General features: G+C 46.9%; 1 protein-coding gene across 1 annotated transcript in view; it reads right to left on the reverse strand.

Annotated features, from left to right (window-relative positions):
- STAB2 (stabilin 2) overlaps window positions 1-26224 on the reverse strand; it is a 1783079-nt gene that overhangs the window by 1420220 nt on the left and 336635 nt on the right. The window contains exons 10-11 of the mRNA XM_069629923.1: window positions 26021-26151; window positions 1198-1280 (exon numbers count right to left, since the gene is read on the reverse strand). Of these exons, the coding sequence (XP_069486024.1) occupies window positions 1198-1280; window positions 26021-26151 (214 nt within the window). The remainder of the gene's footprint in view (window positions 1-1197; window positions 1281-26020; window positions 26152-26224) is intronic.

A 26224-nucleotide genomic window follows, 5' to 3' on the forward strand; every position in this document is an offset into this window, starting at 1 on the left:
AGAGAGGAAACAGTAAACATAGATATTGCAGTGAATACAAATGATGGGCAGACATGTGATCTGTGAGTGGAGCTTCAGAGGGTCTTCTCAGGCTAAACCTGCATAGCGAGGGAGCTGTCAACACTTGAGTGTTGGTCTCTCCAACTTCCACGGCTAAGTTTACTCAGCACTCCGGTAGTACTGAACGATTCAAGCTGCAGTATTGATGGTAGAAAACTTTTGTAGATATGTTGCTTTAGACCTACAAAATTGGGAATAACCTCCAGGCCACGATTCAAAACTATTTCACTCTTTAATCTTTCGCTGGTCTCAACCAACCTTGTCTCTTCCACTAGGAGTTAGAAGACGCGTGCCCACTGACCCCGGTGGGCATGGAAGGGCTACCAATCAATTAAACAAAGGACCTACACATTGAGAGAAGCTGATTGAGGGTCTGCAACACAGACAGAGACTAACCACAGATAAAGAAAAGCCATGCCTCCCAGAGCTGGGTTGCTGGGAAGTCTTACACATTAGCCCATGCTGGAAATGGGAAGGCACGTAGCTGAGCTCCCAAGAACATCCACGGGAAGAGAATTCATGATGAAAGTAAGATGTTGGGTGACTGACGCACAAGCCAAAGGAATAGACACAACATGTCATGCTTGAAGGTGTTGTCAATATTTACTAGGATAGATGGAGAGCTTGCAGCACCGTAGAGATCAAGCAGTTTGTAGCAATCTATGAACCATGGAAGGAATTGCATTCTGGGCTTAACCCCGCAGTCCTTACTGCCCCCTCTGGCGTTTTCCTTTTCTTTCCTTTGTTTGTCTTGGATTATGTTCCTAGCATGTTCATGAGCATCGCTGTCTCATCATCGCATGAGCTGTCTGACTTCCCCGTCTCCCTTTGTGGTGCAAGGACGTGTGCTTTCTGCTCGTGCTCACTAAGGACAGGCATGTGTAGACTGGGCCACCTCATCCATGTGTACCCATAAAAACAGACTGGCTGCCGCACCAGGCACCGGATCCTTCCAGTGCGGCTAGAACGAGAGTGGGACCGGTATAGCCACATCCAATGTGGCTATACCGGACAGGAAAGACCTGGTGCCCCGGGGAATGACGAACCTGCATTAAACACAGCAAGGTGATGCAACTCGAATGCACCACACCCACCACACCCACCACAGCCACCACAAGAAACAGGAAAGACACTTACAGCACTTCCCAGGAGACCTCTGTTGGCTGGTACCAGGACAGTAAAGGGCCCCAGGGACGTGAGAGGCCAGGCATACGCTGCAGCTGTAAAACAATGAGAAACAAGAGTTATTGGGGATACACCATTGGGGTTCAGGTTTGTGTATGTGTAACTGTGAGTAAATATACATTGTCAAAGCCTAGCGACAAAGGAGTTGTTCTGCAAACGCTAATGTGGAACCCGAAATCATCACAGAATTCTCTGATAAGCAAAGCCACTGTGCAGACATGGGCAGGAACAATGACAGTCTCTCATCCCCAAATTGCAGGGTTTCTTACGCAATTATCCTTATGCAGAAGAGTCATCATTCTACATGTAGTCTGTTACATGATTACAAGCTAAACATGCTTTCACGTGATGAAGTGGCATGTCCTGTGCGCCCCTGATCCTTGGGCAGAAGCTTACATCATACGCGCATGGCCTTATGGTCTCTTATGTATGTGCAAACTAACCAATCAAATCGCTGATGGCACTGCCTCCCCAAACATGGCTGCGTTCTCAGCCTCATCGCCCAGTTATGCAGCGGCTGCTCTATGTTCGTGTTCATATATGCCCGTGGCTCAGCATAAATACATACAATCCTCTCATGTTCGACACTAAACATCCAGATGACCTGGAAAGATGCATTACGTCATTGACAGAAAGTTCCACCATGATGACGTTGCATTTCAGAGCTTGACGCCAGAGCAGATGTAGCCCGTGGGTGCGGGCAGCATTCAGAGGGAAACGTGCAGGAGTGAAAGAGGCGAGCAAGACAAGCACACAGACGCAGTCCTCCTGGATTTCACAAGTTTACATGCTGACATGTTGTGTAACTCCTCTAGCCCAGTTCCTGATAGTTTGCCCAGAAGCTAATGTACTCTTCCAGTTCAGGCGCAAATGGGAGCATCATGTATTCTAAGACCTTTGCAAATCAATGTACTGCTAATACGATTTGAAGGTCTGCAGACAACCACCTTCATGAGTGGATAACGTTCTTTCTGATGGGATCCTTTCTACCCCATGTGATGAAATCAAGGAGGGTCTCTCCTAAATAATGTGAGAGAATCCTAGATGGTCTGAGTGTCTGGGATCCATTCTAATCCATGTGAGAGAATCCCAGAGGGTCTGAGTGTCTGGGATCCATTCTAATCCATGTGAGAGAATCCTAGATAGTCTCAGTGCATGGTATCCTTCCTAAACCATGTGAGAGAATCCCAGAGGGTCTGAGTGTCTGGGATTCATTCTAATCCATGTGAGAGAATCCTAGATGGTCTCAGTGCATGGCATCCTTTCTAATCCATGTGAGAGAATCCCAGAGGGTCTGAGTGTCTGGGATCTATTCTAATCCATGTGAGAGAATCCTAGATGGTCTGAGTGTCTGGGATCCTTTCTAATCCATGTGAGAGAATCCCAGAGGGTCTGAGTGTCTGGGATCCTTTCTAATCCATGTGAGAGAATCCCAGAGGGTCTGAGTGTCTGGGATCCATTCTAATCCATGTGAGAGAATCCTAGATGGTCTCAGTGCATGGGATCTTTCCTAAACCATGTGAGAGAATCCCAGAGGGTCTGAGTGTCTGGGATCTATTCTAATCCATGTGAGAGAATCCTAGATGGTCTCAGTGCATGGGATCCTTTCTAATCCATGTCAGAGAATCCCAGAGGGTCTGAGTGTCTGGGATCTATTCTAATCCATGTGAGAGAATCCTAGATGGTCTGAGTGTCTGGGATCTTTTCTAATCCATGTGAGAGAATCCCAGAGGGTCTGAGTGTCTGGGATCCTTTCTAATCCATGTGAGAGAATCCCAGATGGTCTAAGTGGCTGGGATTCTTTCAATACATGTGAGATAATCCCAGAGGGTCTAAGTGTCTGGGATCCTTCCTAAACCATGTGAGGGAATCCTAGATGGTCTGAGTGTCTGGGATTCTTTCTAATCCATGTGAGAGAATCCCAGAGGATCTGCACGTGCAGGATCCTTTCTAATCCATGTGAGAGAATCATGGCTGGTCTGAGTGTCTGGGATCCTTTCTAAACCATGAAAGAGAATCCCAAAGGGTCTGAGTGTCTGGGATCCTTTCTAAACCATGTGAGAGAATCCAGGATGGTTTTAGCATGTGGGATCCTTCTTAATCCATGTGAGAGAATCCCGGGGGGCCTGAATGTGTGGGATCATTTTGAATCCATGTGAGGGAATAAAGGAGGGTATGAGTGTGTGGGATCCTTTCTAATACAAAACAAGAGGCTGCTGCCAACTCAGCAAATATGTGGTTCATGAAACTAAATATACTGAAGAGCAGGTACTTAAACTATGGAAATAATGGCTGAGCAAGTAAAGCATGAAACCTGGTTTGCAGAGCGACACATGTCAGTCCAGAAATACTACACACCCCTTGGGCGGAAGGAAATGCATGATTAATTGATTGGCCGAAGACCAATCGCCTCATTTACAGTGTTAAGAATATATACTCATTAGTTATTATGTAGCTATCAGTTCAACTAGATGGAGGCCATTTTAGGATGACCAGAATCGCCATTTTGTTTTCTCTCTGTTCTCTTTAACGTTGCCTCTTTGCCTCATGTAAAACTGCTTTGCTGTAGATATTATTTCGCTTCAATGGTCCAAGGCTATGAAAACATGTTGAAACGTTACACTGGAGAGCCAGACAGAAATGCCCGATTCCCTCCCTCATATATCCTTGAAGACAGGGAGCAAGGCATTTAATCAGTACCTGAATGCCAGCGAGTCTCTTGAAAGAATAGCCATGTACAAAACTAGCATTTAAAGAGTTGAACTATGCTCTTCTTTACGCCCCCTCCCCTTCCTAAGCCAGTGAGGCCCTGGAGAACGGGCTGACCTCCAGAGCGAGAATCGAAACTTAGAGATAGTGAGGCCTGGTATGCGCCAGTCTCCTACGCACAGCTTGCCTATGAGAAACCCTGTGTTCTCGCAAACAAAGAATGGTGTCTATAAAACTGGAGATTGCAACCTGTTACTAAATATGGTGGTCTAAGGTGTCATATTTGTCACACTGGTCAATCATCGCCTCTAATTCAAAGGGAAATTAATTGGGGGCGGCATCAAATGTGTCATACTGTGTCATTGCTGATTGTAAGATGCTCCTTTTGTATATATGTAACTGATGTACGCCTCTCACTCTCTTGCGTCCCCCGGAGTCTGTTAGACACACGTCGCGGTGCGTGGGACCATTTGGCCAACTGGGACTATTTTGTATTGCAATAAACCCTAGATTTTGGGAACAGAACCTCGCGTCTGGCGTATCCATTCGTGTGTGGTGATTGTGCCTTGTTTCCACATCCGAGGGTCGCTCAGGGACCCTTCACACAGAGGGATCAGCTGTGTCAGAAACAAGGCGAGTCTGTGAGCTGTGTGGGGGGGGGGTGCTCACAGAAAAACAATGTCTTGAAGAAAGTCAGAAAGAAAGTCCAGATACCATTAGAAAAAGGAGTAGCTGTAACAGCAAACAGGACAGTACAGCAATTAGGATTCAGCCATCAAAAGCAAGATAGCGTGGAACGGCCCACAAACTACATGAAGCAGGAACAGGAACTCCAGGTAAAGGCAGGTGATAGAACACTTGCTAATCCTCAGAGCCCACAGCCTAACAGGGTGGAGCTGAGTACAGCCTGATATGATGATATGGCATTTATAACGCGCCTATACACAAGCGTTTCAAGGCGCGACGAGGCAAGGCAGGGGGAACAGAGGGAAGACGTGACAATGATCCTACTAGGCCAGGTGTCATTCAAGGGGGGAAAGTGCAGAGGGGGGATAGTGCAGTATATGGAATAACTAGAATAAATAACAATAAGTAAAAGTATGGCCAGCTGGTGGCAAGTGCAAGGGTAAGTGCAGACATCAGGTGCCAAGTGCTGGTAGTGGGACTGCAGGGATACAGAAAAACAGTCCCCAAGTGCGGGGGTTGCCAGGAAGGCAGTGCAGGTGTGCGACTGGCAGGGGAGGGGACTGGGCCTGAGATCAGATGGGAGGCCAGGTAACCAGTGCAGTATCAGCCAGGACTTCAGCAAGGGAGAGGGGAGAGAAAGCAGAAGCAAAGAGGAAGGTTTTGAGGTGCTTCCGGAACCAGAAATGATTCTCCTCAAGTTTAAGGGAGGCAGGGAAGCTGTTCCAGAGGGAGGCCCCAGTCAAAGAAAGAGATCTACCACCAACTCGTTGCTTGGAGAAGCGGCTGACCCTGAGGGAGTTGGAGGCGGATGAGCGAAGAGCTCGAGAAGGAAGATATTTAGGAAGAGAGAGTTGAAGATATAGAGGCCCCAGACCCCAGAAGGCCTTGTGGACAATGCAGAGGGGTTTGAACTTAATACTCACAGCGACTGGGAGCCAGTGTAGTGATTTCAGTCCTGGAAAGATACAATCCCTGGGCTTGAGGCCAATGACAAGCCTCGCAGTCCTGTTCTGGATGAGTTGCAGAGGGCGGAGAGTAGAAGCAGGCAGATTTAGAAAGAGGCTGTTGCAATAGTCCAGCCTAGAGAGAACCAGAGCTCTGGAGACAGTGAGCTTCTGGGGGAAGGAGAGGAAAGGAAGAATACCTCTGAGGGGGTGCAGCTGGTAGTGAGACTTCTAAGAGACGTCAGAGATGTGAGGAGAGAAGGAGAGTGTGGAGTCGAAGATGACCCCGAGGTTTTTAGCCTCACAGGTGGGAGAAGGAAGAGAGCCAAGAGAGGCCAGCCAGAGAGCGACAGGAAAGGAGGGAGCAGGTGTGCAGATGAAGAGAATCTCAGTCTTACTGGCATTAAGGCATAGATCATTGGTGGCACACCACTCCTAGATGGCAGACAGACAGCCAGAGATGAGAGAGGGAGAAGAGGTGGCTGAAGGTAGCCTGAAAATGAGCTGAGTGTCATCCCCATAGCACTGGAAGTTGGGTCAGAGCACAGCAATCCAGTGAGCAGGGAGTGCCAGGTATTGGTTAAACAGCCAGAGAGGTTAGACCCCCGGGGAACACCACAGGTAGAGATAGATATAGAGGAGAGGAAGGACCCAAGTTGAACCTGGGAGGGTCGATCAGAGAGGAAAGAAGTCAGCCACGCCTAAACTCTCCTGTCGATGAAAAATACCTTGTTACATTGTATCACTGCAAAGTATCACTGTATCCTTTTCTAAGAGTCTAATGAGTCTAGTGATATGAGGCCAGGTGTCATTCAGATCGTGCAAGTGCATGGGAAGGGGGAAGGGGGGAAAGTGCAGAGGGGGGATAGTGCAGTACATGGAATAAATAGAATAAATAACAATAAGTAAAAGTATGGCCAGCTGGTGGCAAGTGCAAGGGTAAGTGCAGACATCAGGTGCCAAGTGCTGGTAGTGGGACTGCAGGGATACAGAAAAACAGTCCCCAAGTGCGGGGGTTGCCAGGAAGGCACTGCAGGAGTGCGACTGGCAGGGGAGGGGACTGGGCCTGAGATCAGATGGGAGGCCAGGTAACCAGTGCAGTATCAGCCAGGACTTCAGCAAGGGAGAGGGGAGAGAAAGCAGAAGCAAAGAGGAAGGTTTTGAGGTGCTTCCGGAACCAGAAATGATTCTCCTCAAGTTTAAGGGAGGCAGGGAGGCTGTTCCAGAGGGAGGCCCCGGCAGAAGAAAAAGAGCCTAAACTCTCCTGTCGATGAAAAATACCTTGTTACATTGTATCACTGCAAAGTATCACTGTATCCTTTTCTAAGAGTCTAATGAGTCTAGTGATATGAGTCTAATTGAGTTCTAACCTTTAGTGGCCGGCTGGGTTTAGGTTTTGAAGAACCACCCTTTTTCCTCTAGGTGGTAAATGCAGCTGCCTCCCTTTGGAATAGCCTCCCTTCCCCTCTTAAACTTGAGCTGGGACCACATGAATTTCCAGAAGCAGCTCACAACATTCCTCTTCTCTGTTTTTTCTCTCTCCCTCCCCTGCTGACCGACCTATCTGCTGTACCGACTGGTTGTTTGGCTACCCTCAGAGTCTCACTGGGTACCAAGCTCTTTCTTGATCAGTCTCTCCTGCACTACCTCCAGGCCTACCAAACACTTAGGGGCTGTAACTGTAACCCTACATTCCCTTGTTCTCCTTGCAGTACCCAGAGCCGCGCTGCCCTGGCTGCACTTACTCAGAGCATTGTTGCCCTGTTTTCCCGTACCCTCTACCTGGCACTCCTCTCCTTTTCCCCCTGCACTTCTCGTTCCCGCACTTGCACGATCTAAATGACACATGGCCTAGCAAGATAGTTTGTCTTGTCCTCCCTCTGTCTTACCTCCCATGTCTTATAAATGACTTATCATATCGTATAGGTACAGTGGTAAGGAATTCTTGGCCTTCCTCCCTCCCTTGCGTTTTTTAGGGAGAATTCTCTTCTAAGGCTAATTTCCCTTACGTATAGAGTCCCCCAGCAGCTTTGCTGGTTTTGAAGGGTTTATTTTTTTTCTCCTGCTAAGAGTGAGACTCTTTTTCCCACTCTTAGACAGATTGCTAGTGTATGTTTTAGGCTCTCTTGTGTGCTTATGGCCTATGGGGTTTTTCTCACACTCATAGGAATCATCTTTCTAACATGTGTGTTACACAGCGCCCTCAGTGCAGTGACACAGGGGTGTCATATTGACCCACAAACATAGACTTCATACCCTGGGACTGACTACTGTCTCCCAGGGCATGTAAAGTCCCCATTGACTTTACTAGTCAATAATTATGAACTAAACCAGTACAACCCATCTTACTATGGAAGTACTGGAAAGGGTTAATAGTTTTTCCATGGTGTTCATTTTCGAGAGGGTACCATACAGTCCCTCTCTCCAAAGTTAAATTAACTTTAATCCAGTGTTTTATTTTTGCCAGAACTTTAATAATATTTCTTTATCGTGTCTTTCTCTGAAATCTTAACCCAGGTCGGGGATCCTTTGTTCGTCCTTTTGTCGGGCTTATGGACAGAAGCCCTCCTCTCGGCGCCACTGAGTCTGGGGTAGACAGGATGAGTGGGAGGGGGAATAGGCAACCTGAACAGGGTTGCCTACGCAACCCAAGTCGCACTCTGCCCTGATAGGCTGGGGGGTCCTCCCGCCAGGAGAGCCACCCCACTATGTGAGTGACAGCTAGGCTGTATGAATGGGGGTCTTGCTGCATAAAAGCAGGATCCTGAGGACTGGAGGACAAGACGTCGCCACTGGAACTAGAAACCTGAAGAGGAGAGAAGCTGAAGACATCTGCAATGACTGAACGACAGGTGAAGCCCTGCTGCAGATCCTCACCACTTTTCTCCACAACGACTTGAGAAGATCTTCACCTTCAAGAGTCTTCTTCCCTTGAGCTGGTGGGGCCAACCAGTTCACCAATCACCCTCCAGGACCTGCCTTGGTCGAATCGCTGGTGCCCTGCACTCGGAGACCGGATAGCCAGGCACCCGTCCACCACGACCGCGATTTAAAGGAGCGTACCTTTTATTCGTTTTGGCTGCACCACGGCTGGCTTCATCCCTGGGCAGTACAGTAACTCGAACCTTCCTCCATGATGAGAGCCTCTCTTCCTGTGCTGGATGTCCCAAACTGCAGGAACTGCCAGGAACTACCGCCACCGCAGGAGCCTCTGCCACTTTAAAGGTAAATTGTTCTGCCAGGCCTCCCGTTTCGTTCTGTATCGCTAAAGGTGTTTTAAATCCTTTACTTACCTACTGGGTTGGCCGCCGCTTTCGTCTAACATTGTCTTTTACCTTTTGCAACTGCCTTTTCAAATCGTTAATCAAAGTCTTGACTGCAGCTACTAGAACAGTTTGATCCTGGGCACATTGCCTTGTACCATTGACTCTGGCACATGCCTATTGACTCTGGCTAAATCTGTTACAACTGCCTTCTCTAGATTGCTTTTTACCTAGAAATGTTTGGTGCACCTAACTCTTATAACCACCTTTTTCCTTCCCCGTTTTAATATTGTATAGTGCCATTTTGCTCGGTTTTCACCTCAGTTTTGCATATGCTAAAGTACTGCCTTGCCTAACACGTTCACAATCTACTTGGGAAGTGTTGCTGGTATGTTAGAGTCTAAACCTGTATAACTTGTCCTTTCCCTCCCTTTTGAGAAATTGTTAGAGTGCCATTTCTGCTTGGTTTACATTGTTCCGTTTTGCTCAGTTTTCACTGTTGCTCAAACTTGTCTACAATTTAAATAGGGAGTTGTGTATACTTTTCTTGACTGTTTTAACTTGCTTTGATGATAGTGATTTGTGTGTGAACATCAGAGTGTGTAAAATAAATATATATTCTTTTTGATACAAAGCTTTGGTCCGTGTTTCCTTGTTCCATAATATTGTAGTCCTATTATACTGCTCATCTCCCTCTAGAGATAAGTCTCACTGCTCAGCCACAGCTACCAACTAAATCTGTGTGGTACGGACTGATACCAAAGGGGATTTATTGCACATACCTGAAGTCCTAATCTTCTGTAGTGCACCCTAAGGTAACTGCATAGGATTCTGCCTAAAAGTGTTGGCCCTGGCTGCTGTGCCGCAGCTGCCCTGTGTGGAATGACTGTACTTCACTGCCGGCGTTCCTGCCTCCCTTGCGTTGGCACTGGCTGCACTGCCTCAGCTGCCCTGTGTGGAATGACTGTACGTCACTGCCGGCCTTCCTGCCTCCCTTGCGTTGGCACTGGCTGCACTGCCACAGCAGGCCTGTGTGGAATGACTGTACGTCACTGCCGGCGTTCCTCCCTCCCTTGCGTTGGCCCTGGCTGCTCTGCCGCAGCTGCCCTGTGTGGAATGACTGTACTTCACTGCCGGCGTTCCTGCCTCCCTTGCGTTTGTGCGTTGGCCCTGGCTGCCCTGCCTCAGCTGCCCTATTGGAGAGTAAGATAACTGTAGCATTAGTGTTAGACAAACTGCAACTGTTAAATGAACATTAGATTTTCTTAAACTACAATTAAATAATGTTCTTTTTTATTAGCTTCCAAGGAAGACACACCTTTTTGTTTCTTAAATGTCATTATCGGAGATTCCGGAATGGTGGCCAAGGTGAAAGCAGCTTAAGCCTTCAGCTCCTGGTCTCCTCCCTGAAGACATTTAATTGCTGATATGAATTCCAATAAAAAAGATCCTGGAACCTTAGAATCCTACTTCTAAAAAACAGAAACACGTTTCTGAGATGGATGATGAGAACCCAAGCATTCAAGATTTGTTCAAATGGATGCGTCAGGTGGCCTTAGACATGGCTGAAGTTAAAACTAACATGGCAGAATTGAATTCAAAGGTCACCCATTTGGATCCAAGGGTGACTGGTTTGGAAAAGAAATCCTCTGATATGGGGTCTGAAATGGCTGGAAGCTACAGGGCCTACAATATCCTGAAGTCTGATCTGCAGAAGGAGAAAGGTCATCACCTGGAGATGGACTTGAGATTGCGAGAGAGGAACATCAGGCTGGTGGGAGTAGCAGAGGGTTTATAGTCATAATGTCGAAAAAAAAATGTCGACAGACAAAAATGTCGAAAAAAAATGTCGAAAATAATAATGTCGACATCCTATACTTATAATGTAAAAAGTCATTTTTTTGAAAAAAAAATGTCGACATTTTTTTTTGTTGACATTATGACTATAAACCCTTAAAACTATCAACACCTCACCCAACACCCCCCTGCCACCCCCCCACACCCCCCAACCACCCTTTCACCCCTCATACTCAACACATACCAATTATTTATTTATTTATTTATTTATTCAATAAATAAATAACCTAAAAAAGGATCATTTACTATGGGGGGGTCCCCCCCAACCCCCCCTCACCCAACACCCCCCTGCCACCCCCCCACACCCCCCCAACCACCCTTTCACCCCTCATACTCAACACATACCAATTATTTATTTATTTATTTATTTATTTATTCAATAATTAAATAAATAAAAATTGTATTTACTATGGGGGGTCCCCCCCAACCCCCCCTCACCCAACACCCCCCGCCACCCCCCCCCCACACCCCCCCAACCACCCTTTCACCCCTCATACTCAACACATACCAATTATTTATTTATTTATTTATTTATTCAATAATTAAATAAATAAAAATTGTATTTACTATGGGGGGGTCCCCCCCAACCCCCCCTCACCCAACACCCCCCTGCCACCCCCCCCACACCCCCCAACCACCCCTCATACTCAACACATCATATATATATATTTATTTATTTATTCATACACTAAATTAAATTTCGAAAAAATATCGAAAAATGTCGACATTTTTGTTTGTCGACATTATTGTTTTTCGACATTAATTTGTCGACATTTTGACTGTCGACATTATTGATGTCGACATTATGACTGCACACCGTAGCAGAGCATTCAGAGCCTATGAGTGGAAAACGGTTACCTCTGGTTTTACAGGTATTTAAGGATTGCTATGGTGTGGGTTCCCTTCTGGAGAGTGACATTGATCGTGTTTATCGATTGGTAAACTTCCAGGTTTAAAACCTCGACACATCTTGGTGGAATTTGCTCTGATAAGGAAAAAGGAATCTTTATTGGCTGCTTCCAGGATCAGGGGCTCTGTTATTATTATTTTTCCTTTAATGTGTTTATTTTAAACAGGCAGGATATAATGATACACGCTTGATCAATCGTGACATGTGGCATGAAAACAATACAATCAGTCGCCCTTCCCTCCCCTCCCCCGGGTCTAAAGGTCCCTCTTCCCGCCCCCGCTGAGGATCACATCTCGTAAAGTTCCCCTGGCTAGTTGGGACTTGTATGTCAAGGCCGGAAAGTTCTGGTCAAAGTCTAAGACCGGGCCCCAAATGTTCTCAAAGCGGTGTAGATGGCCTGCCCCGGCAGCTATCAAGCTCAGCGATCAAGATGTCCCAGACTTTCATCCACCAAAAAGGCATCAGAGGGCCTTCTGCGGTTTTCCAAGTGCGGGCTATTACATTCCTGCCCGCCAGTAAGCATTGGGATAGTAGTTTGGCTTTGGGTCCGGATCTTGGGTAGATTCTGGGGATTGGAGCTCCAAGAAGAATAGGTTCGGGTTCTAGGGGCAGACGCACCTGAGTAATGTCTGCAATCGTTCCTAGGCATTGTTTCCAAAAGGCCTGGGCCTTCGGGCAGGACCACCACATATGAAAAAAGGAGCCTATTTGGCTGCATTGCCTCCAGCAGTTCGGGTCAAGTGTGGGGTTCATATGGTGAAGTCTTAGGGGAGGGTAATACCAGTGAAGGAGGATCTTGTAGGCGCATTCTCTGTTTGTGATGCAAGATGAGGAGGTATGTCAACCCATAGCTGGTCCTCGATTGGGTGACCCAGGCCAGCTTCCCATTGGGCCATATACCGGGTCTTGGAGGTTAAAAAGTCAGTTTGGAGGCATTTGTATAGAATAGAGATGCTCTGTTATTTTTAAGGGCAAACCTGTTTATGTGTTCCCAGACTATCCTAAGGAGGTGATGGAAGCAAGGAAGATCTTTAAAGAAATGAAAGAGCGAGCAAAGACTCTTCAGATAAAAGCTTTCTTGAATAGACTTTGGTTTTGCCTGATGGAAATAAATCCACGCCTGACCCTCAGGAAGCCTCTTCATGGCTGGAGAAAATAAGTGCACCTACTACTATTGCTGACTAAATGGGGTGGTTGCCTTTATTTTGTTTCATTTTATTGACTTTGCTATATAACATTTTTTCTATTGTTTCTATTGGTATAAAATGGCACCCGTTCATCATTGCTGTTAACGTTACTTTGTTCGTAATATGGAATGTTCCATTTGACGCGAATTCATCTGATGCGGTTTCGAGTAAATTACCTGACTGATGCCCTGATCAGCTGACGTGCTCCGTCTGATGATGTCATTTCCGCCTGTTCCAGGAGTGGCCGTGCATGCATAGAGCGGAGCTGACTAGATCCTCTCTTCTAGCTGATGGCGGCCGCGAAATGGGACTGCAGGCTCGTCTGATGATGTCATTTCCGCCTGTTCCAGGAGTGGCCGTGCATGCATAGAGCGGAGCTGACTAGATCCTCTCTTCTAGCTGATGGCGGCCGCGAAATGGGACTGCAGGCTCGTCTGATGATGTCATTTCCGCCTGTTCCAGGAGTGGCCGTGCATGCATAGAGCGGAGCTGACTAGATCCTCTCTTCTAGCTGATGGCGGCCGCGAAATGGGACTGCAGGCTCGTCTGATGATGTCATTTCCGCCTGTTCCAGGAGTGGCCGTGCATGCATAGAGCGGAGCTGACTAGATCCTCTCTTCTAGCTGATGGCGGCCGCGAAATGGGACTGCAGGCTCGTCTGATGATGTCATTTCCGCCTGTTCCAGGAGTGGCCGTGCATGCATAGAGCGGAGCTGACTAGATCCTCTCTTCTAGCTGATGGCGGCCGCGAAATGGGACTGCTGGCTCGTCTGATGATGTCATTTCCGCCTGTTCCAGGAGTGGCCGTGCATGCATAGAGCGGAGCTGACTAGATCCTCTCTTCTAGCTGATGGCGGCCGCGAAATGGGACTGCAGGCTCGCGGTGTGAGGGCTGGAAAATCTTAAGCCCCACCTAGCCCACCTCGCAGTTCACCCTGACGGCCTATCAGACCATTGGCTGGCCCCACCTAGCCCACCTCGCAGTTCACCCTGACGGCCTATCAGACCATTGGCTGGCCCCACCTAGCCCACCTCGCAGTTCACCCTGACGGCCTATCAGACCATTGGCTGACCTTGCAGGCCCCACTGGAACAAGAGCAGCCTCTGACGGAAACGAAGCGTGCAGGAGTGCTGTGAGCCCGGGGAGAGAGCCCGGGGAGAGTGAAAAGACTACACAGGCTCAGGACACAAGGCTCTTGGTATGCGGGAGGGGGAGATGTTATGCTACGTATGGTGCTGGCGGACAGATTCTGCCTTGAGTTATTCCACTGGGCTCTATATTTTGTAAGGTGGCGTCATAATAGATGCGGGCTCGTTTTGGCTGCTGGTGACTATTTCTTTTGCGCTCATTCATGTTGCGGATTGACGCTTTCCCGCTCCTTCTATAGATAGCTCACATCGCCGTACGGGTGTCATTTGCTGGTGCCTGTGTAGACGCCTCCGCCTTCCGCTTGCCTGTCCTCATGATTCTAATACTAATATGCAAATGGGAATCGGAGAGAGTGTGAGGAAGGAAAAGGGGTTAGCAATGGGTTGTTTTGTAAGCAGGGCTTTAACTGTTTAATGCCGGATGCAGCATTTTAAACAACAGCTGCTTTTTACCACATGTCCCACCTAGTGGGCGATTCTGCAGGAATATTTGTGTGCCATTTTTAAAGTCAGACATGCGGGAACACTGTGGACCTCCAATGGGAATGCTCGCCAAGTGGCACAGATGTTGATTTTCTGGCACCACGCCCTGAGACCTTGTGGACTTGTGGGCATTTGCACTCCTTCATCTGCTCAGCTCAGCCCCCACCTCTAGCACTCATGTTCATACTGCACTCATTGAGACCTTCAAATGCACTTCATTGCATGTCGCTATTGTCTATGCCAATGCCAATTATCTGATGCTGATGTTTAATTATTTAGTAATGTGCTGGTAGCTGACAATGGGCCTCATTACGGGTTTGGCGGTAGCCATGCCGCTCTTGGCGGCATGGCTGCCACCAAAACCAGGTCCGGGTCCGGAATCCCTGAATGGGGAATTACTGGTACATTCCGAGTTTGGAGGGCCCGGTAATTCCTCCCTCAGGGAACCCGGGCCCGCACTTTCCCCATTCCCATTTGAGCCTCCATAGGGCTCAATGGCAATGGGAGAGGGAGCTAACAATGGGCCAATTACAACCGGCCCGTTGTTAACTTCCTGGTCCCCTCGTGGAACCCGGTAATGACGCCTGGTTATACCAGGCGTCCTTACCAGGTCCCGCGAGGGGACATCATAATCGTGCGGAATGGTGTTAACGGGTCCGCAACCATTAGCGGAACCCGTTAACCCATTCCGCACGGGTCGTAATTGAGGCCCAATGTTTCATTTAGATATATTGTTTGTTCATTTATATTGAGTTGTTGCTTAAACTGTCCTGCTGTGTTTGGGATTTGCTTGGCTGATCTGGCTATAGGTTTCTAATTTGTTTTCTATGTTATTGCATTGAACTATGTACTCGCTTTTGGAACCTACTCTTGATGCGGATATATTGGTATGCTTGGGGATATGGCGGAAATGGCGGAATATGTGTACATTTTGGTTCTTCTTATTGGGAAGGGAGGGTTTGTGGGGATGGTGGATCTTTTGGAGGAGTTATAACTATGTTCATTTTGCATGGATTGTGTGCTCTGTACACTTTTGAGGTACATGCATTTACTATGTTCACATTGTGGCAAGGGGGGGCGGATAGGTTATGACTTTGTTCGCAGTGGTTATGATATTGGGTGTTCTGTAGGGGTTTTGATGTTAGTTTCTTCCTGTTTGATGTAATGCCCATCTGTGGTTTTTTCTGAGGGGCGTGTCATTGGATTCAAAGCTATGGAGATTTTTATTTGGCAGAGGTACCGAGGGTATTGGGTTGCTTTTCTTTTTGCGCTTTTCAGCATTGGCGTCTTTTTTCTGTTTCAGGGGGTGTAGGGTGGGGTATTTTTTGTTGTCTTTTGTGATTTTTGGACTGGTTTTTTTTTTAGACTTCCTCTGATCTTTTAGTATGTCTGACATTAGAGGGTCTCATCTTTTGGTCTCTTCTTGGAATGTCAATGGAATAAATAATCCTGTCAAACAGCAGAAAATTCTGAACAGTTTGGAAGATATGCAATGTGATGTTTATTTCTTACAGGAGACTCACCTTTTGTTAGAGGGCATTGGGGTATTGCGTAGGAAATGGTTAGGTGACGTTGTTGCTTCATGTTATTCCTCTAAGAGTAGGGGGGTTGTGATTCTTTTGCGGAGGGACTCTCCTATTAAAGTTCTGAAAACTAGTTGTGACCGGGGTAATTGAGTATATGGGTTGGGGTAATACTTCACCCATTTTTGAACAAGATGACATGACGGATATAATCATCATGGGATAATTTGTTATCTCCAGCTTTGCTGCTTCGGAAAAAAAAATTCTCGGCAGAGGGCGCTGTGCTCGAGGTCGTGGTGTCGATTGTCCCTCGACGGACTCCGTACTCTGTCGACGTCACCAATGGTATAAATAGCTCGAGCCGCACCCGTTGCTTCAGTTCTGTTTTTTCGATGAAACATATAGGAGGAACACCCAGGCGTGCCCCATGACCAATACATTCTTTGTGAGAGGAAAGTGTAAGAAAACGTAAACTGTACTGTGGGGTAGGATGAGAGGGTCAATGAGGAATACGTGGGAGGAACATCCAGTCGAAAGAACGTTACAGTTGGTAAGTAACTTGTTCTTCGAATGGATTGTGTCCTCCCACGTATTCCTCATCTTGTGATAGGCTCCCATAGCAGTAGCAATTTTGGAGGCGGGAGTACTAATTTCAGTTTTCGTGGACAGAATGCAGAACTGTCTTGGCAAATAAACCCTCACTAGAGGAGGCAGTGTCTAAACACTAATGTTTAACAAAAGTATGCATTGTTTTCCAGGTTGCAGCTGCACTAATATCTGCTGCCGGGACTCCCCTCTTTAGAGCCGCAGAAGTAGCCATTCTCCTTGTAGAATGGGCACGAAGCCCATCTGGTGGTTCTTTTCCCACTAATCTGTAGCATTCAACTATGGCTAATATGATCCAGTGGGAAATGGTCTGTTTTGTTACAGATAAGCCTAATTTATGACCAGTATAACCCACGAATAGTTGGTCATCTTGTCTCACTTTAGCCATCCTTGAGATGTAAAAACTAAGAGCCCTCTTGGGATCTAGTCTGTGCAGTCTCTCCTCTTCCTTGCCCAGATGAGGAGGAGGATAAAAAATTGGTAGTACTATTTTTTGTGACAAATGGAAGTCCGAGACTACTTTTGGTAAGAACGAAGGTTTAACTTTAAGGACTACCTTATCCTTATAAAAATAGTATATGGTGGTTTGCATGAGAGAGCCTGTAGTTCACTAACACTGCGGGCTGATGATAGACCCACAAGAAGGACAGTTTTTAGAGTTAAAAGCCTCAATGGACATGAATGCAGAGGCTCAAAAGGTATGCAAGTCAAGAATTTTAGTATTAAATTTAAATCCCAAGTTGGTACATGAAAAGGTACTGGAGGGTATACATTAGTAAGCCCTTTTAAGAACTGAATGATTAACGGTATTTTGAAATATGAAACCTCTTCTGAGGAGCGCTTGAAAATGGACAGCGCAGCAAGGTATCCTTTGGTTGTTCCTATCTGGAGCCCCAGATTAGCTAGATGTAATAGAAAAGAAAGCACCATTGGGGTGCCACACTGAAAAGGGTCCACATCCTTGTCTTTGCACCAGTTACTAAACCTGTTCCAGCGACATCGGTACCAAGATTTTGTTGCTGGTCTTCTGGCCAAAGCAAGATTTCCATTATGTCATCCGGAAGATCCCAATCCTTGTATCTCAAACTCTCAGAAACCATGCGTGAAGGTTGAGTGTCTTGACCTCTGGATGGAGAACCCGACCTTCCTCTTGCGCGCTTCTATTTTCTGTGAAGAAAATGTCGTCATCTTCAACTCCTTTGACACCCAAGACGGGGTTCAAGAAGTGTGTAGATTGTGGATCTAAAATGTCGATCACCGATCCCCACCGGATTTGTCTCTGGTGTCTCGGTTCCAGTCACTGAACCGACGACTGCGGGTCCTATCAATCCATGACCGAGAAAGCTCTTCGTGAGAGGAGAGGTAAACTGTCGGTGGGGAGGGAAGCCTCTGAGAAGGCTATGTCAAAAAGACATAAGAAAGCGACTGATTCGAAGGAATCGGATCGCCATAGGCACTCAAAGAATCTCGATCTAGGATCTCCCTCATCATCATCTTCTTCTTCAGAGTCGACCGAAGAAATTCGATGTCCGACTAAATCGGATTCTCCCAGTAAGTGGGAAGAATTCCTCAAAAAGATGATGGAGGTTTTTGAGAACGCGGCCCCGACCCCCTCGAAAGACCCTCGAAAAAGCCATACCCCTAAAGTCGCTCCATTGGACGACAAAGGGAAGTCCAAGACTACCATGGCAAAGACCGGTAGCGAAAAGGAATCTAAAAGAACTCGAGTCGACGTAAATCCATCGAAGACTCTTCGAGAGTCGAGCACTTCTCCAGTGCCATACAAAAAACACAAGTCGTCGACACCCTCGACTCCAAAACCAAAAACATCCTCGACGCCAGTATGGAAGTCATCTTCGAAGTCTTCGAAGTCTTCGAAGATCCCTTCGACAATTTCAAAGGATTTATCAATTCCTTCGACGCAGACAGTAGAGGAAGAAAGGAGATTCACTCCATTGCCCAGATCAGACTTTTTCAAGTCTATGTCAGCAATTTATGAAGAATCTGCTTCAGAGTTTCTTATGGTACAAGACAAGTTCCTGAGGAACTTATTGGTCAGGAATCTAGAATGAGAGACTTGAGTGATACTCTACATTCTGCCAGTGGAATTGACACATCCCCAGAATTCGCCAGACCTGATCCTGCAGAGCATGCAGATGCTGGGTACAGGGGTCTTATGACCAGGGTAATTGAGTATATGGGTTGGGGTAATACTTCACCCATTCCTTCAGATGTTGAGAGATCCGGCCTCCCACTGGTGTTTTGTGTAACAAGGTCTCAGAGGGATTTGGAGGCGGCTGCAGGAGTGGCTGAGGGTACAGATGCCGCTCCTGAGGCTGATTTTGCACCTCTTCCTCGTGCTCCATGAGGGAAGTTTCTTTTGCCCCTTTGAGAAGCCTGTCCTCTTCCTCTACCAAAAGAGGAGTAGTATCGAAAAGAACGACCCCTCCAGGAAAATGAGCCGGAATAGGGTTTTAGAGGGTCGCGCAAAGAGGCGCTAAGTGATTTAGCTGCTGCTTTCGAGGTCTGAAGTTTTTCTAGGCTTTCATCAGCCTTTCTGCCAAAGAGCCTCGAGCCATCAAAGGGCATGTTGAGGAGTCTAGCTTGCACGTCTGGTGCAAACCTCAACTTCCTCAACCACGCAAATCTGCGTAGCACAACGCTTGCAGCCATGGATCTGCTGATACTATCAGCAGTATCCAGTCCAGACTGGAGACATTCCCCCATTGCTTCCTTTCCGTCTGACTATATTCAGGAAGCCTTCCCTTTCCTCGCCTTCCGGAATATGATCAGCTGCCGCCGAAATACAATCCCACAGGGGATGGGTAAACCTGGCTAGGGTACAGGTGACATTTGCCGACTTAAGTGCCATACTGCCTGACGTGAAAACTTTACGTGCCCAGGGATGAACTTTTTATCCTCTCTATCTGGAGGGATAGTTGGATAAGCAGTTTGTTTTGAAGTGGATGCTGCCTGAATGACTAAACTCTGGAGTCGGATGTTTATTCAAATATTCAGGATCCGTTCCAGCCGGTCTATATTTTTTTGGAAAAGTGCTATCTGCAGCAGGAATACTCTCTGGTTTCTCCCAGTTTTTCTCCACAGTCCTTTGAAGGGCCTTGTGGAAAGGGAGAACAGGATCTTTCTGAGGTCCCTTGATGATTATATCCGTCATGTCATCTTGTTCAAAAATGGGTGATTTGAACTCCCCCAATATCATTCTTGGTGGTGACTTTAATCTGGTTGGTGATCCTTCTCTGGACTGCACTGGACGTAAAGTTATACAGAGAAAGGATGCACATTTGTGCTCATTTCAAGCACTGATTAGGGATTTTGATCTAAAGGATTGTTGTGGGTTACAGCATCCTGACTCCAAGGAGTACACATTCTATTCTGGATCTCACAATACATACTCGAGGATTGATATGTTTTTTACAGCTGGTGAGGCGACTACGAATCTTTTGAGTTGTCGAATTGGTTGTATCGCAGTCACAGACCATGCACCTGTATTTCTAAGCCTGTCTTTGAATTTTGAACGCTGTAGGACCTTTCAATGGAAGATGAATACCTCTATTCTTCAGGATGAGGTTATTTTGGAGAAAATCAGGTCTGAGGCTGAATGCTTTGTGAAAGAGAATCGATCAGATGAGCTTAGTAAGAATGTTACATGGGAGGCGTTCAAATGCACGATGAGGGGTATTACTTTAGGCTTACCCTGTGGCAGGAGGAAAAAATTGGCAAAGGTGCAGTTGGAAATTGATACCCATATTGCTGAGGTGATGAATAGTTTGGTACTGATCCAAATGACACTGATAAGAGAAGAGAATTAAAGAAATTGAAAAAGGATTTGAATGATGTTCTGGGTGCTAGAGCTGATAAGGATTTATATAGGATCAAATGTGCCTACTTTGAGAAGGGAGAAAAATGTGACAGATGGCTCACCTACAGACTAAGGCAGCAGGCTTCGGAAGGGGCCATTACATCTATAAAGGTTTTGAATGGGGTGATCACTTTTGATCCACGTGAGATTGATACTGTTTTCAAGGATTTTTACATGAACTTGTATGAGAATGAGGCTGGTATTACTGGTCGTGGTGACTGCTTCTTTGATAATTTGAATATTCCAAGAATTTCTGATGAAGAAATGGCTGGTCTGAGCCGTCAGGTGACTTTGGATGAGATTAGGACTGCTATTTCCGGTTTGAATTCTGGGAAAACACCAGGGCCTGATGCTTTACCAGCTGAGTTTTTTAAGATTCTTCCTGAAGCGGCATTGGGGCTCTTGAGAGATATGTATATTGAGTCCAAGGAGGTGGGATTGCTTCCAGAATCAACCAGTCATGCTACCATTTCAGTATTTCTAAAAAAAAGGGAAGGATAGTGTCTTACCTTCCAGTTATCGGCCGATAAGTTTAATAAATACTAATAACAAGATCTTGGCTAAAATACTTGCTTTGCGCATTGAGGAAGTGATTCAAAGACTTATTCACACAGATCAGTCTGGCTTTGTCAAACATCGTAGAAAGTCTAGCAATATTCGGAAACTCTTGTTGACCATGTCACAGGCCCAGAGTTTGGATGAGGACATAGCTGTATTCTCTCTTGACGCTGAAAAAGCGTTTGATCGTGTTGATTGGCAATATATGTTTTCAGTGCTGAGTGCAATGAATCTGGGTGATGAATACATTTCTTGGGTTTCCCTTTTGTATGCTCGTCACACAGCGGATGTTAAGACGAATGGCTTGTTGTCTGGAGCTTTCAGTCTTTGGAGGGGCACCAGATAAGGATGTCCACTTTCACCTTTACTGTTTGTGCTGGCCATCGAACCACTCGCTATTGCTTTAAGGGGTGATTTGTGCTTGATAGGTGTGTCCTTCAATGGGGTTAAACAGAAAACATGGTTTTATGCAGATGACCTTTTATTTGTTTTACGGGATCTGGAGATTTCTTTGCCATCTTTGATGAACATCCTGGATCAATTCCATGTGGTGGCTGGATTTAAAATAAATTGGTTGAAGTCTGAGGTTTTGCCAATTACGGGGAGTTGTGCTAAATCATTGGTGATTGGTTATGGATTTCAATGGTGTTTACGCAAAATAAAATACTTGGGGATTTGGTTGACTTCAGTTGTGAGTGATATGGTGGTAGTGAACTTAGGCGAGGCTTGTCGTGAGCTGAAGTCTTCAACGCAGAAGTGGTCGGTTTTGCGTTTATCATTCTGGGGCAAGGTGAATGCCTTGAAGACGGTTGCAGCCCCGAAAATCAACTATGTTTTGAGTATGCTCCCTTTGAAGGTTAGTGTATGTTACTGGAGATTAATTGATGCGACTCTACAATCCTTCCTTTGGGATGGGAAACCTCCTATACTAAAATTGTGGAAGCTGCAGTTGCCTGTTGAGGGGGGGCTTGGGGTCCCCAATTTTAGGGCGTATCATCTAGCCTTCTCCTGCCAGTTTTTGCTTCCTTTTCTGAGTGATTCTCCGAGTGCTTGGGCAGTGGCAGAGGCAAGCTCATTGGGCCCTCTTGCCCCACGAGCTATGCTTACGACAGCAAACGTGGTAGGAGATTTCCTTTGACTGAATTTCTGAGGGATGTGTGGAAAAGATTTCATGATATGTGTGGATCAATTGCTTTGAAATCACCTTCGGCCTCGATTTGGCTTAATAAAGCAATCACAGAGGGTGGCAGACCTATGTTATGGCCGTTATGGTTTGTTGGGGGAGTTCATTGGATTAGTGATGTCTACAGGGTTGATTTTGATGTGGTATGCTCACATTTCACTATTGGAAATCTTTCAGTTGCAGACTACAGGAAATTGAAGAGATGCATTGGTGAGATTGATGGGAATGAGTCTGTGAGTCTGGAATGTTTCACGGTGGGCTTTCAGTCTATTGTGAGCAAAGTGTATCGCCGGATTGCTGCTAACTACAGAGGGAATATTGGTCTGATGGATGAATGGAGTAAAAGACTGGGTTGTGAGATCTCTACTGATATGTGGCTTGAGTTGTGTGCAAATGTGAGGCTCTGATCGATTAATTTGTGTGCGCGCTCTAGGCAAAATAAAATTCTCAACAGGGTGTATTGGTGCCCGGAGAGGCTCAAGAGCAGGGGCATGTCAGATTCTGGTGTATGTTGGTGCTGTAGTGTGGAAATTGGCACTCTCGAATATTTACTTTGGGATTGTGTCAGGGTCGGGGGTTTTTGGCAGGAGGTTTGTACTATGTGGCTGCGGGTCCTGAATTGCAGTATCGATTTGGATTTTAAGATGATGGTTTTGGGCTGTGATGTCTTAATTGAGGATTTATCCATGTCTGAGAAAAATATGTTGTTCAGGGGAGCGTCAATATCCAAGAAAATGATCTTGAGGGGGTGGAAATCTCAGGTCCCGCCTAACTCAGACGATTGGGTTGATGAGATGGTTTCTTTGGCGGCTCTTGAAAAAGTGATTTACAGCAGGTTGGGAAAATTGCACTTACATGCTAAGGTCTGGGATGCATTTTGAGTACGTACTATTTTTTTGTTTTTTTTTCTCTCCCCCCTTCTTTCTTCTTTTCTCATGCTGTTAGTATTGGTAGACTTTATATGCGATGTAGTATGATTGTTCTATTTTAAGTGATTTATGTAGTCTTGTTTGATAAAATGTAAATAAAGAATTTAAAAAAAATGTCATTATCCAACAATGCACACTCAGGGCCCGATTCATGGAATTGTTGCTGGAAAGTGATCTTGCACTGCCGAAACAAACCCTAATTCATGGAACTGTGCAAAGTGTATTTTTATAGTGCAAAGTCTGTGCAAAGTAATTGTGTACTGCAAAAATTACTATTCATTGACTTTGCACGCACTTTGCACAGTTCAATGAATCAGGGTTTGTGTCGGAAGTGCAAAGTCACTTTGAATCGTACAAAAAATGCCATGAGTCGGGTCCTCAGTGTGCTGGTGACATTCAAGCAGGACACACACAGTCACTCCGAATGCCACACTGGTGCCACCTCGGAGGATGCCTCTGTGACTGCCTTTCATTCTAATGTTAACCATAAAAAAACAACTGCCCACACCCGTTCAAGATAGCAGTGATGTGTCTTTGGTCGCACAACTTTCTGCAAAGATAGGAACCTGAAAAGGTAACTCTTGCACACAAGAGAGCGAGAGAGGCGAGAGAGACAGAGGCCTAAGAGTGAGAGAGAGAGAGACAATGAGAGCGCACAGAGCTAAAGAAGGGGGGAGAGAGAGAGGGCGAGAGAGACAGAGGCCTAAGAGTGAGAGAGAGAGACAATGAGAGCGCACAGAGCTAAAGAAGGGGGGAGAGAGAGAGGGCGAGAGAGACAGAGGCCTAAGAGTGAGAGAGAGAAACAATGAGAGCGCTAAGAGCTAAAGAATGGGGGAGAGAGAGAGGGCGAGAGAATGAGAGCGCCCAGAGCTAAAGAAGGGGGGAGAGAGAGAGGGCGAGAGAGAGAATGAGAGCGCTCAGAGCTAAAGAGGGGGAGAGGGAGAGAGAGGGCGAGAGAGAGGCCTAAGAGTGAGACAGAGAGAGGGCGAGAGAGAGCGAGAGAGACAGAGGCCTAAGAGTGAGAGAGAGAAACAATGAGAGCACACAGAGCTAAAGAAGGGGGGAGAAAGAGAGGGCGAGAGAGAGAATGAGAGCGCGCAGAGCTAAAGAAGGGGGGAGAGAGAGAGGGCGAGAGAGAATGAGAGCGCTCAGAGCTAAAGAGGGGGAGAGGGAGAGAGAGGGCGAGAGAGAGGCCTAAGAGTGAGACAGAGAGAGGGCGAGAGAGAGAGACAGAGGCCTAAGAGCGAGACAGAGAAAGGGGGAGTGTGAGAGATAGAGAGTGCGAGAGACAGGGGCCTTAGTGAGACAGATGGAGGGGAGAGAGAGAGGCATAGGAGTGAGAGAGAGAATGAGAGCGCCCAGAGCTAAAGAAGGGGGAGAGAGAGAGGGCGAGAGAGAGAATGAAAGCGCCCAGAGCTAAAGAAGGGGGGAGAGAGAGGGCGAGAGAGAGAATGAGAGCGCCCAGAGCTAAAGAAGGGGGAGAGAGAGAGGGCGAGAGAGAGAATGAGAGTGTCCAGAGCTAAAGACGGGGAGAGAGAGAGGGCGGGAGAGAGGCCTAAGAGTGAGACAGAGAGAGGGCGAGAGAGAGTGAGAGAGAGGCCTAAGAGTGAGACAGAGAAAGGGGGAGAGAGAGAGTGCGAGAGACCGAGGCCTGAGTGAGACAGAGAGAGGGGGAGACAGAGAGGCCTAGGAGTGAGAGAGAGAGAGAATGAAAGCGCCCAGAGCTAAAGAAGGGGGGAGAGAGGACGAGAGCGAGAATGAAAGCGCCCAGAGCTAAAGAAGGGGGGAAAGAGAGAGGGCGAGAGAGAGAATGGGAGCGCCCAGAGCTAAAGAGAGAGAGAGAGAGGGCGAGAGAGAGGCCTAAGAGTGAGACAGAGAGAGGGTGAGAGAGAGAGCGAGAGAGACAGAGGCCTAAGAGTGAGACAGAGAGAGTGGGAGAGAGAGAGAGCGAGAGAGACAGAGGCCTAATATTGAGACAGAGAGAGGGGGAGAGAGAGAGAGAGAGAGTGCGAGAGACAGAGGTCTAAGAGTGATACAGAGAGAGAATGAGAATTCCCAGAGCTAAAGAGGGAGAGAGAGAGAGGGAGAGAGAGAGAGGCCTAAGAGTGAGACAGAGAGAGAGGGTGAGAGAGAGTGCGAGAGAGACATAGGCCTAAGAGTGAGACAGAGAGAGGGGGAGAGAGAGAGAGAGTGCGAGAGACAGAGGCCTAAGAGTGAAACAGAGAGAGGGGGGGAAGAGGGAGAGAGAGAGTGCAAGAGGCAGAGGCCTAAGATTGAGACAGAGAGAGAATGAGAGCTCCCAGAGCTACAGAGGGAGAGAGAGAGAGAGAGAGAGAGAGAGAGGCATGCTAGATTGGCATATGATACTCCCGGTACAGCTAGGAAATGAATATGGCTAGATCGGCATATGATACTCCCGGTACAGCTAGGAAATGACTATGACTATGACTAGATCGGCATATGATACTCCCGGTACAGCTAGGAAATGACTATGGCTAGATCGGCATATGATACTCCCGGTACAGCTAGGAAATGACTATGGCTAGATCGGCATATGATACTCCCGGTACAGCTAGGAAATGACTATGGCTAGATCGGCATATGATACTCCTGGTACAGCTAGGAAATGACTATGGCTAGATCGGCATATGATACTCCTGGTACAGCTAGGAAATGACTATGGCTAGATCGGCATATGATACTCCCGGTACAGCTAGGAAATGACTATGGCTTGTCATCAGGCATTAGACAAAGTAATAACACATATTGCCCTGAATCCAGGGGCGCCGATGAAGCAGACCAGGAAAAGAAGCCTAATATACAAGGAAGGGAATGCAGGTGCGTTTTGAAAGCAGTATCCTTTTCATAATTACTCGATCCACACTGGAAATGTGCAACAGGACCTACAAAAAAGTGCTATGGCAGATGTCAGCTTTCCTTGCCAAGGGCCAACATCAACGTTCAGGCCCTGAAGGCGCTCCAGGATGCTTCCGTAACACTCTCGACCATCCCCCACGTAGCCCTTGTTGCAGGTACACCTGTCAGCAGAGAGAAATACACCTTCCATTAGTGACAGTGAAACTCGATATAGATCACAAGTGTAGGCGACAG

Source organism: Ambystoma mexicanum, chromosome 12 (assembly GCF_040938575.1).
Source record: "Ambystoma mexicanum isolate Mex_15411 chromosome 12, UKY_AmexF1_1, whole genome shotgun sequence".
NCBI lineage: Eukaryota > Metazoa > Chordata > Amphibia > Caudata > Ambystomatidae > Ambystoma > Ambystoma mexicanum.